At 41.3% G+C, this 11,987-nt stretch overlaps 1 protein-coding gene across 3 annotated transcripts in view; it reads left to right on the top strand.

The window, feature by feature from the left end:
- Positions 1-9,647: 9,647 nt before the first annotated feature.
- Positions 9,648-11,987, top strand: part of LOC110500881 (tetraspanin-5) — a 32,845-nt gene continuing 30,505 nt past the window's right edge. Inside the window, exon 1 of one of the 3 annotated variants that reach the window (XM_036958111.2) lies at positions 9,648-10,801. In XM_036958111.2, coding sequence (XP_036814006.1) covers positions 10,721-10,801 — 81 coding nt within the window. In that variant the 5' untranslated portion in view covers positions 9,648-10,720. The remainder of the gene's footprint in view (positions 10,802-11,987) is intronic. The other 2 variants (XM_036958110.2, XM_090214754.1) reach the window with 2 other exon arrangements.

The raw sequence follows: 11,987 nt of genomic DNA, 5'->3' as shown, positions 1-11,987 counted from the left end.
ATGGACAAACTATAAATAACTGCAACAAGCAACAATTTCAAAGATTTTACTGAGTTACAGTTCATCGAAGGAAATCAGTCAATTGAATAGAATTCATTAGGCCCTAATCTATGGATTTCCCATGACTGGGCAGGGGCCCACCCACTTGTGAGCCAGGTCCACCGACTGGGGAGCCAAGCCTAGCCAATCAGAATGAGTTTTTCTACAGACAGAAATAGCATTTCCCATCATCCTGGTATCAGATAAGATGATTACACATCGGCTCATCCCAGACACCTGTTTGAGAAGATTTTTTGATCAAAGGTTTGTATTTAGAGTTTTATGGTGGTGTGCAAACCAGCTCTTTAGGTGAATTACCTCAAAATCCTGTTTGTGTAGACATCCACTTTGTGTAGTGTCATATCCATTATGCATTACCAATTGTGCGCCGCCCTATAGGACTCCCAATCATGGCCGGTTGTGACACAGCCTGGAATCGTACCAGGGTCTGTAGTGACGCCTCAGCACTGAGATGCAGTGCCTTAGACCTCTGCGCCACTCGGGAGCCCAGCATTTATTTTGAAAGTTTACACAAACACTGGTATATTTAAAGCTATTGTGTAGGCTATAGTTAAAGAAATACGTTTTTAATAAAATACAAATATATGTTATTGGAATTACTCAGAGTCTGCAAAACCTAAATGGGTATCTTGTGTACTCTTTACATCAACCAAAGACTCTTTACATCAACCACTCCTATCACTGCAACGAAATACACGGTTTATGGGATAATCTCAGCTAAAGTGGGGTGGGAAATAGTCAGTACTGTCTCTACTAACCAAATATGGTTAGTTTTGGAGTGTGTCGTTCTCTGTCCCCTCTATAGCGCCCGATTTAGTGCTTGTTGAGGTTGGTTCAGTTTCAGTGCGATTATTAAAACAATTTTTTTAATGAAATGTATTATGAAATAATGACCTTACAATGATTTTGGGGCTTTTTATTGGAAATTCCAAAGCCAAAAATAGTGAACATTGAATTACCAAAACAATGAAAATGTTACATTGTCTCTGTCAGGTCCACATTGGATAGACATCAAAAGAAAAATAGGAAATTACTATGAAACAATAAAATATTTCAGTTGTGTATATTACTTTTTTATTTGATAACTATTATTTTTAATTCCTTAAAGGTTCACCCATTTTGAATGTTGTATTGTTTTTGTGCTTCTCTGAGTGATATTCTGTCAATTCCCTCTGTCATTTCATGTTTTCCTGTGTATCTGAGTTATTGGCATTAAAGCAGGCAGAAATCCGTCCGTTATGACATAGCACCGTGATAAACTCGCTCTCACCACACTGGAAGTTAATAGGAATACGACTTTTAGATCGTGAAAACGTCTATCATACATGTCAGATTTGAATACTGGCCGATGTCATAAATCGTGAGGATGTCTTCTCTCGAATGAGCCATTGATAATTTGCGATATTCCTACCTTGATAAATGTTTCATTTAACGGAGGGTCTAGCACATTTTTACTATTTCCCTGCCTCTTTAGTCCAGGGTGCATTGCATGGTGCCATTGCTCGAGACATTATAAAAGGAGATAGGAATTCAAAGAATGAAGGAACATATAACGCCCTCATTGCACAAAATGATTGCTAATGTTGGGTTTTTGAGTTTGTGCCCAATAGACTCCCATACACTCCTTGAAGGAGAGCTCTCCTGGTCCCAGAATCGCCCAGAATGCACTGCATGGCCCATTGACGAAGCATGGGAAACATTACCCATCTCCTCAACCGTTAAGAATGTTAGACTCGGTGAGGTTCATCGATCTGCGGGTTGAACATGGTGAGATTGCAGACTCCTAAATTGATAGTGCAGTTTGTTTAAGCGATTTTACAGCTAACTAACTATGTTACATGCTGATATTGCCTTTGGTATTATTGTGTTTCGCTACGTTTGCTAGCTTGCCGACCAGTCCTTAGAGAGAACATTGCATTGTGGACTTTGTAGTGGACTTTGGAGTCGACTGGAGCTGCAACAGATTTCCACAAGGATTTTCCATGTTGCTACCAACCTTAAAACGCCAAAATGAAACATTTGTTCACAAAAAATATTGTTTTCACATATTAGTGCTATTTAACACAGTAAATTAAAGGAATGAGTGGTTTTGGGTGGATTTTTCCTTTAAAGTAATCATCTCTGCCCAGGTAGTAGCAGTAACCCAATGTGCTCCCCATACTATACTTACTGTCCTTAGTCATCCTATCCTTAGCTAGCCTGCCTAAGTATGCTGCACAGCTGTCTGACAAAATCATTTGACTAGTTCTTCAAAGTAGATGTTCATGAACTGTCTCTGTCTATCTCGCCCTTGTGTTGTGTACATTCCTCTCTCATGTGGTCTGTGTGTATCTAACCTAAGGTACAGGCTTAAAAGTGTAGGCCTTTCCATCCAGAGATCTGTATATAATGACGAGGTGCTCATGTCTATGCCCTAACAATGGGAGTTGTTGTCCCAACGGTGGGAAGGCAGGCAGGCGACAAGCTTAAATCCAAAATAGGCCCACAGAAACACATTGGGTTTATTTTGGACAGATTTTGGCGAGCGTGAAACCTCTCGCATCGCCTCTTCCTCTCTGAGCCGGAACAAACTGGTGCAATGGATTATGCTCATTGTAATTAATTATAAAAAAAAAATGCGCTGAACTAGGTTGAATATTTGCTTAATGAAAATTACAACTCCCTTCAGCCCAGTGTTCCTCAAAGTTCTTGATTTTATTTCTCTATAAAGAAACAGCTAGTAGAGACCCTACTGAGTATTTCCCAACCTACTTTAGCTGAGACAGGTAGAAAACATATCTCCCTACAAGCCAATATGTATCCCATGTACAGTCTATTACAGTGTATTGCATTGGGGGCTATGGAGGGGGTGGAGTGAAAAGCCAGCAGAAGGCCGTGCGACACAGTCCCTCTCCAAAGCTAACCATACTTGGTTAGTAGAGACCCTACTGATTATTTTCCACCGGACTTTAGCTGAGATAGATACAAAAGTTCTCTCTACAGCCCAACATTCAAATGAAATGTTATTAGTCACATGCGCCGAATACAACACCTTACAGTGAAATGCTTACTTACGAGCCCCTAACCAACAATGCAGTTAAAAAAAATATAGATAAGGATAAGAAATAACAGTAACAAGTAATTAAAGAGCAGCAGTAAAAATAACAATTGCGAGACTATATACAGGGGGGGGGGTGGGTACCTGTACAGAGTCGTTTTCACTATTCCTGACATTTAATCCTAGTAAAAATTCCCTGTCTTAGGTCAGTTAGGATCACCACTTTATTTTAAGAATGTGTAATGTCAGAATAATAGTAGAGAGAATGATTTATTTCAGCTTTTATTTATTTCATCACATTCCCAGTGGGTCAGAAGTTTACATACACTCAATTAGTATTTGGTAGCATTGCCTTTAAATTGTTTAACTTGGGTCAAACATTTTGGGTAGCCTTCCACAAGCTTCCCACAATAAGTTGGGTGAATTTTGGCCCATTCCTCCTGACAAAGCTGGTGTAACTGAGTCAGGTTTGTAGGCCTCATTGCTCGCACACACTACCAGTTCTGCCCACAAATGTTCTATGGGATTGAGGTCAGGGCTTTGTGATGGCCACTCCAATACCTTGACTTTGCAGTCCTTTGCCACAACTTTGGAAGTATGCTTGGGGTCATTGTCCATTTGGAAGACCCATTTGCGACCAAGCTTTAACTTCCTGACTGAAGTCTTGAGATGATATTTCAATATATCCACATAATTTTCCCTTCTCATGATGCCATCTATTTTGTGAAGCGCACCAGTCCCTCCTGCAGCAAAGCACCCCCACAACATGATGCTGCCACCCTCGTGCTTCACGGTTGGGATGGTGTTCTTTTTCGGCTTGCAAGCATCCCCCTTTTCCTCCATATATAACAATGGTCATTATGGCCAAAGAGTTCCATTTTTGTTTCATCAGACCAGAGGACATTTCTCCGAAAGTACAATCTTTGTCCCCATGTACAGTTGCAAACCGTAGTCTGGCTTTTGTATGGCGGTTGTAGCGCAGTGGCTTCTTCCTTGCTGAGCGGCATTTCAGGTCATGTCGACATAGGACTCCAGCATCTTCACAAGGTTCTTTGCTGTTGTTCTGGGATTGATTTGCACTTTTCGCACCAAAGAACGCGTCTCCTTCCTGAGCGGTATGACGGCTGCTTGGTCCCATGGAGTTTATACTTGTGTACTATTGTTTGTACAGATGAACGCGGTACCTTCAGGCATTTGGAAATTCTTCCCAAGAATGAACCAGACTTGTGGAGGTCTACAATATTTTTTCTGATGTCTTGGCAGATTTATTTTTATTTTCCCATGATGTCAAACAAAGAGGTGCTGAGTTTAAAGTTAGGCCTTGAAATACATCCATAGGTACACCTCCAATTGACTCAAATGATGTCAATTAGCCTATCAGAAGCATCCAAAGCCATGACATTTTCTGGAATTTTCCAAGCTGTTTAAAGGCACAGTCAACTTAGTGTATTTAAACTTCTGACCCACTGCAATTGTGATACAGTGAATTATAAGTGAAATAATCTTTGTGTAAACAATTGTTGGAAAAATGACTTGTCATTGTAACGGGTGTCGTCGTCAGATGAGGAAAAATCGGACCAAAGCACAGTGTGGTAAGTGTTTATGACTTTTATTGAACTGAACACTGAACAAAATAACAGTGTGCAGAAAACAACTACCCACAAAACATAGGTGGGAAAAAGCTACCTAAGTATGGTTCCCAATCAGAGACAACGATAGTCAGCTGTCCCTGATTGAGAACCATACCCAGCCAAAACAAAGAAATACTCAACATAGAAAAAATAATATAGAATGCCCACCCAAATCACACCCTGACCAAACCAAAATAGAGACATAAAAAGCTCTCTAAGGTCAGGGCGTGACAGTCATGCACAAAGTAGATGTCCTAACCAACTTTCCAAAACTATAGTTTGTTAACAAGAAATTTGTGGAGTGGTTGAAAAATGAGTTTTAATGACTCCAACCTAAGTGTATGTAAACTTCTGACTTCAACCTTACATGTAGGTAGAGTTATTAAAGTGACAATGCATAGATGATAACAGCGGTGTAAAAGAGGGGGAGAGGGTAGCCATTTGAGTAGGTGTTCAGGAGTCTTATGGCTTGGGGGTAAAAGCTGTTTAGAAGCCTCTTAGGCCTAGACTTAGCGCTCTGATACCGCTTTCCATGTGGTAGCAGAGAGAAGAATCTGTGACCTCTGACACTGCCTGGTATTGAGGTTCTGGATGGCAGGAAGCTTGGCCCCAGTGATGTACTGGGCCATTCGCACTATCTTCTGTAGTGCCTTGTGGTCGGAGGCCGAGCAGTTGCCATACCAGGCATTGATGTAACCAGTCAGGATGCTCTCGATGGTGCTGCTGTAGAACCTTTTGAGGATCTGAGGACCCATGCCAAATATTTTCAGTCTCCTGAGGGGCAATAGGTTTGGTCGTTCCCTCTTCACGACTGCCTTGGTGTGCTTGGACCATGTTAGTTTGTTGGGGATGTGGACACCAAGGAACTTGAAGCTCTCAACCTGCTCCACTGCAGCCCCATTGATGAGAATGGGGGCGTGCTCGTTCCTCTTATTCCTGTAGTCCATAATCATCTCCTTTGTCTTGATCACGTTGAGGAAGAGGTTGTTTTCCTGGCACCACACGACCATGGTCTCTGACCTCCTTATAGGCTGTCTCGTCATTGTCGGGGATCAGGGCTACCACTGTTGTGTCATCGCCAAACTTAATGATGGTGTTGGAGTCGTGCCTGGCCCTGCAGTCATCAGTGAACAGGAAGTACAGGAGGGGACTGAGCACGCACCCCTGAGGGGCCCCTGTGTTGAGGATCAGAGTGGCGGACGTGTTGTTACCTACCCATACCAGTGTCAACATTGTATTTTTTCATTATTGGTCATAAAAAACGTTTTTAAAACCGTCTTTGATTTGGTTTCATAAATTACTTATTGCATTTTCTTGTTGGCACAATAAAAGTGGCCATTGATTAAAATTCAACACTGTTATCCACCTAATTTTCGAATGTTGCTATGGGTATTGCCAAACAATCGACTTCTGCTTTACTGCCCTACTGCAGCGCGCCTGAGTACATTATTTGAAGGTGTCAATTTATAGAGTATAAAAGTCAAGTTAACAAGTGTATGTGTAATTTTATATTTATTTCATTCAGGTTTGCTAACGTTAGCTAGACATACTAGTAGACTATTTCTGTTGTGATAATAATGTTAGTTATGTTGTCAGTTAATGGCCATCCACCAAGCCAATAACTATAAAACGTTGGTGAGCAGCCACGCTAGAGGACACTAACAGTTTATAGTTCAGCAGTCCTACACCTGTCAACGCATCCTACTGCACGCTGCCTATTAGAAAAGTTGTAACAAGACTATTCATGAGGTCTCTCACGCACAGATACTGGTTCAGATCATTCAGTGCTATCAGCATGCGTTCATTGTCAAAAGGACAACGGCAAACTTAAGTCACATGTAGGTGTAACAGTATTGCTTCCGTTCCTCACCCCTACCTGGGCTCGAACCAGGGATCATCTGCACTCACAGACAACAGCCACCCTCGAAGCATCGTTACCCATCGCTCCACAAAAGCCGAGGTCCTTGCAGAGCAAGGGGAACAACTACTTCAAGATCTCAGAGCGAGTGATGTCACCGATTGAAACGCTATAAGCGCGCACCCCGCTAACTAGCTAGCCATTTCACATCGGTTACATAGGCCTAATGAAAATATTAAAGTAACTTGTATTTAAATGTAACAATTCAACAACAAACACTGTTTAGCTTGCGCACATATTATAGCATGTCATTGTCTCCTTGCTCAAGTGGTTTGCAAGTGATTTCCATTTTTCTAATGGTTGTCAATTCCTTTGTGTCTTCTTTTTCACTGTGCTCATCTCTCTGTCTATCCTCTGCAACTATTTGCAATGCATCAGTGCCGCAATGTTATCATAACCGGCCAAAAGTGATCACACCAACGCACTTTGTCTCCTCAACATTCCCTGACATGCATGTTCTATGCTGTGGGCCTGTTCTACATTCAGCAAGAGCAAGCCTGCTCCTTTCCCCAGAATAGGCTATAAAAAATAAATGCCCTATAGCTTTAATTATAGCTTTTCCTGTATTTCACGAGAAGAGTAATGGCCTATTGCAGAGAGGCTTGCATAGCCTATAGCCCAGGGGTAAGGCAACCCAGGGTCTTTCCCTAACTAGGCACCACACCTGAGCAAATTGATCAGTTCAATGATTGCCAAAATTCAACACACCTGGTCATGCATGGTCGGTTAAATCAACCAACATGAAGTTGAAGGTTACCCATCCCTGCTATAGCGTGTTGTCCACGGAACAGCTGGAGGAGAGGCTAGTGAGGTGAAGTAAGATGCTAGGTATTAGGCCATTCATTATCTACAATTTTATTTATTTAATTTTATTATGAAATGACAGATCTGTAGTGCATTCCAGCAGGCTGCAATCTATGGTCCCAGGACACGCAAAACGCCACAATTGATTAGGCCTGTTTTTAGACGTTCATTTTTATCCTTGGGCTACAACAAGTACAATGAGGAATTTATTTTTTATCAAGTGAGTACACAATTATTGTCCATAGGCCAATAATAGGCCATAAACTGCGGTGATGTAGGCTAATTTGAGTAACCTCTTAAACGTCCTATTTTGTTTCATTATGAAATAACTTTCCAACTCCCCGCCCGTTCCTAATGCTGTAGTGTAGCCTATTTCACGTTCAACAAGCGAGAGCGAGCGTGCATCTCGTCCAATAGGCTATTAGTATGCTAAGGCAAATCAATCGAAATAAGTGTCCAACAAGCTTTTGTAGTCTGGCTTTTCCTGGGACTCCACAAGATTTGCGGAGAGGCAGGTGACTAATTGCATAACAGAACAAAGACAGACAGGCAGGTATAGCCTAAATTAGAAGCGTATGCATATTAGCCCATAATTCATAAACTCAATGTTAGGCTTAATGCTGCATTGAAGTCATATTTACGGCGAGGGGAAAAAAGTGGATCAGATAATGAAATCATAGGAAACCTAGCCTACACTATGGGCACCCCCGAAACTGCGCTGAGTGCACTGCTCCCTCCCAGACCCTGGGTACCAGCTCGAAAATCGGCCATATTGTTAAAAAATGTGAAGGACGAGGAATGCATCCTGCCTAGGCTACAACAACACAATGTAATGAAGAACGTTATTGTTGTTTTTAAGTGCGTACAAAACTCTAGTCTAGGGTGTAAATTGCATTGAATAGCCTATGGCCTATATCATTTGAATAACCGCTCAAAAGCCTGGCGTTTTGAATGCATAAACGGCACATAGCCTGCCTGATTGGGCAACCATTTGGATCAGTTATGGGTTTGTTCATTGTAGTTTAGCCTACAACGTCCAGGCACATTAGCAGACCAGTAATATCTGGTGCATTTTTTTCAGGATATTTGGCTAACAGAAGCATGCTAATGCAGGGATTTCTAATGGCATACATATTAATTATGATAATGCGCGAGTGCGGAGGAAGTTGTATCCATAGTTTCCGCGTTTTGCTTTCGGGTTTTAAAAGCGTTAGAAAATTAGAGGTGCGTTCGTAAATTCCCTCAGGAGAGCCCTCAGTGTGCTCTGGGCGTTCGTAAATTCAGAGTTGTCAGATTGTCCGTTCGTTAATTCAAAGCGTTTCGCTTTCTGAGCGTTCAGAGCGAACAACGGCAGTCAAGCACCCAAGCTAACTGGCTAAAGTTAGCTAGCTTGCTAGCTACTTCCAGACATAAATGAGAGAACACCTCACTGACCATTTTTGTCACCCTAGCAGAGCTGGTTAGGCTGTTTTCATGATATCCAGAGCATTGGTGACTGTAACTGTGCTCCTGGCAACAATTTAATGGCATGTTTACTGACACCGGCCATATTCAACGTCCATAAATTCATCAGTTATTCTACGCTTTGGCACACTCAGACGAGAGCGCTCTAAAATCGGAGTAGATAGCCAGAGTGAATTTACGAACACGCCCTAGGCGGATACCATGGTATTGTTGAATACTCATTTCTGATTGCCTTGAAGGGCATTCTAGACATGCATTATTTCCTTATTTTTTTTTTATTTAACTAGGCAATTCAGTTAAAGAACACATTCTTATTTACAATGACGGCCTACCAAAAGGCCTCCTGCGGGGACGAGGGCAGTGATTCCAAATACATTAAATAAAGATATAGGAGAAAACACACATCCCGGCAAGCGAGACAACACTACATAAAGAGAGACCTAAGACGACAGCACAGCATGGTAGCAACACAACACAAAACAGGGTACAAACATTATTCGGCACAGACAGCAGCACAAAGGGCTTGAGTGTAGAGACAACAAACAATACATCACGCAAAGCGGCCACAACTGTCAGTAAGAGTGTACATGATTGAGTCTTTGAATGAATAGATTGAGATAAAACTGTCCAGTTTGTAGTTGCAGCTCGTTCCAGTCGCTAGCTGCCCGAACTGAAAAGAGGAGCGACCCAGGGATGTGTGTGCTTTGGGGACCTTTAACAGAATGTGACTGGCAGAACGGGTGTTGTATGTGGAGGATGAGGGCTGCAGTAGATATCTCAGATAGGGGGGAGTGAGGTCTAAAATAAATGTATAACTAAGCATCAACCAGTGGGTTTTGCGACGGGTATACAGAGATGACCAGTATATAGTGTAGTGATGTGTCCTATAAGGAGCGTTGGTGGCAAATATGATGGCCGAATTGTAAAGAACATCTAGCCGCTCGAGAGCACCGATCTATAAATCTAGCACGGGTAGGATGGTCATCTGAATCAGGGTTGGTTTGGCAACTGGGGTGAACGAGGAGCGATTACAAAAAAGCACTGTATATTTGCATGATAGAATTCAATGGCTATAGTTTTTTACAAGTTTTGTTTGAGCTCATTCTGAAATAAAAAGTCTAATTGAAAACAGTATTGCTATTGTTGAATTCGATTTTCATATTCTGATGTTTTTGTTAGCCAAACTAGCTAAATGTGTTTGTGTGGTTACTACTGTAGCCTAAATTTGCTAGCCACTTCAGGGGTTGTTGAACACATTTCTAGTGGCAAATGTATAGATATGGTATTAACGAGATAATCAACGAGGGGCTCTATGCAATCTCTGGAAAATAATGCAACTTTGTGGAAGGTAAATTCCAGTCTGCTTGCGCGTTCGAACACACATTCTACATAGTTCATTATTTTCCATAGAACGCATAGCCTTTTCTTGAGTATCCTTTATACATCATTTTAAGGAGTTATTGTCATTGCAATGCTTTGAAATGCGGGCTTTTATTTTGAAGGTTTCCTCATTATCATACGAACGTGACCTCGTTTGTGCTGCGGGCAGAATACTAGTCAGTTCTAAATGCAAACCCTAGTAGGTTGACGTTTGTTGCTCTTTCCTGTGTTGGATTGTGCATTGTTCTACTTTTGTCATTGTGACATCCGTATCAAGGGATAGGCTACATTATGTTTATTTTATTTGGATGATTCGAGCAGGCAGCAAGTTGCAAGAACTGGATCGCTGAACCTGCCACTTGCAAGCCCATGATCCCGTTGATTTATCCGCGTATGAAGCGTACTGTATGTTGATGAAATTCAAGCATGTCAGGAAAACAATTTAAAGGTCATGAGGTCAGTTGCTGCATCAAATATTTTATTTTTGGATTTAACATAATATTTTGGGTAAGTGTTTTCTTATTTTTGCTATATTTGTCTCATTGTTTTTCATTGGGAGATCTTCAATCCATGTTGTTAAATTAAACAGTAGGCCCATCTAGAGGAGATGGCTTCATAAATGAAATGATAATTTGTCATTTGTTCATGCTTATTTTACGACCAATCCCTCACAAGCTAGCTAGGTCTATAATAATAGCCGATGAAAAACATTAAAATGTGATCGTTCGACATGTGAATAGCAGCAAAACCTTTTGTTTGTGTTGATATGCATTACAAGCGCTTTTTAATCTAGTTTATTTAGATTTGTTGACATACACAATAGCCTTCACATACTGTATGCTGCTACCCTGAGCACTTTTTCATTTAAAGTCGCCTACACTCCAGTGTCCCCGGTAATCCGCTTTCTGTCCTTGTTTGTCGTGACGTTCGTGACACGTGAGAAGCTTATTGTCCTCACATGCAAATGTATGAATAAACATGAATATGCAATATATCATCATCAGACAACATTATGTCGCATTCAATTCCCACTGCGTAAGAAAGTACACTAGGCCTGATTTGAATGTTCTTCCCGAGCAGTGGCGACCTGTCATTCATGGCAGGTGCAGAGCCCCACATTTTGTTGTTGTTGCCTGTTTTGCATGTTATTTTGGCATTAATACCTGTCACACATCCGTTTGCAAACAATGTACAAAAAAACGAGTTAATAAAGCTTCCATACAAATATGGATCTTCTCTTCTTTGCTTTCTTGAGTAAGGCAGCTCCAAAATGCAGGTGTTTCAGCCACATTTTATGCAGTGATAGCTCGCTGTAGCTTATGCTTTCAGTACTAGATTCATTCTCTGATCCTTTGATTGGGGTGGACAACATGCCAGTTCATGTTGCAAGAGCTCTGATAGGTTGGAGGACGTCCTCCAGAAGTTGTTATAATTACTGTGTAAGTCTATGGAAGGGGGTGAGAACCAAGAGCCTCCTAGGATTTGTATTGAAGTCAATGTACCAAGAGTAGGATGGAAGCTAGATGTCCTCTAGCTACACCCTGGTACTACCCTACAGAGTGCTGTTGAGGCTACTGTAGGCCTTCATTACAAAACAGTGTGTTTTAATCAATTATTTGGTGAAATGTGAATATATTTAGAATAGTTTTTTATCTAAAAATTATAACTTTTTAAATGTAATAATGTTTAAAAA

The sequence above is a fragment of the Oncorhynchus mykiss genome, chromosome 21 (genome assembly GCF_057628025.1).
Source record: "Oncorhynchus mykiss isolate SJ-2025 chromosome 21, ASM5762802v1, whole genome shotgun sequence".
NCBI lineage: Eukaryota > Metazoa > Chordata > Actinopteri > Salmoniformes > Salmonidae > Oncorhynchus > Oncorhynchus mykiss.
The sequence above is the reverse complement of the archived record's forward strand: the minus strand, read 5'-3'. Positions and strand labels throughout refer to the sequence as shown.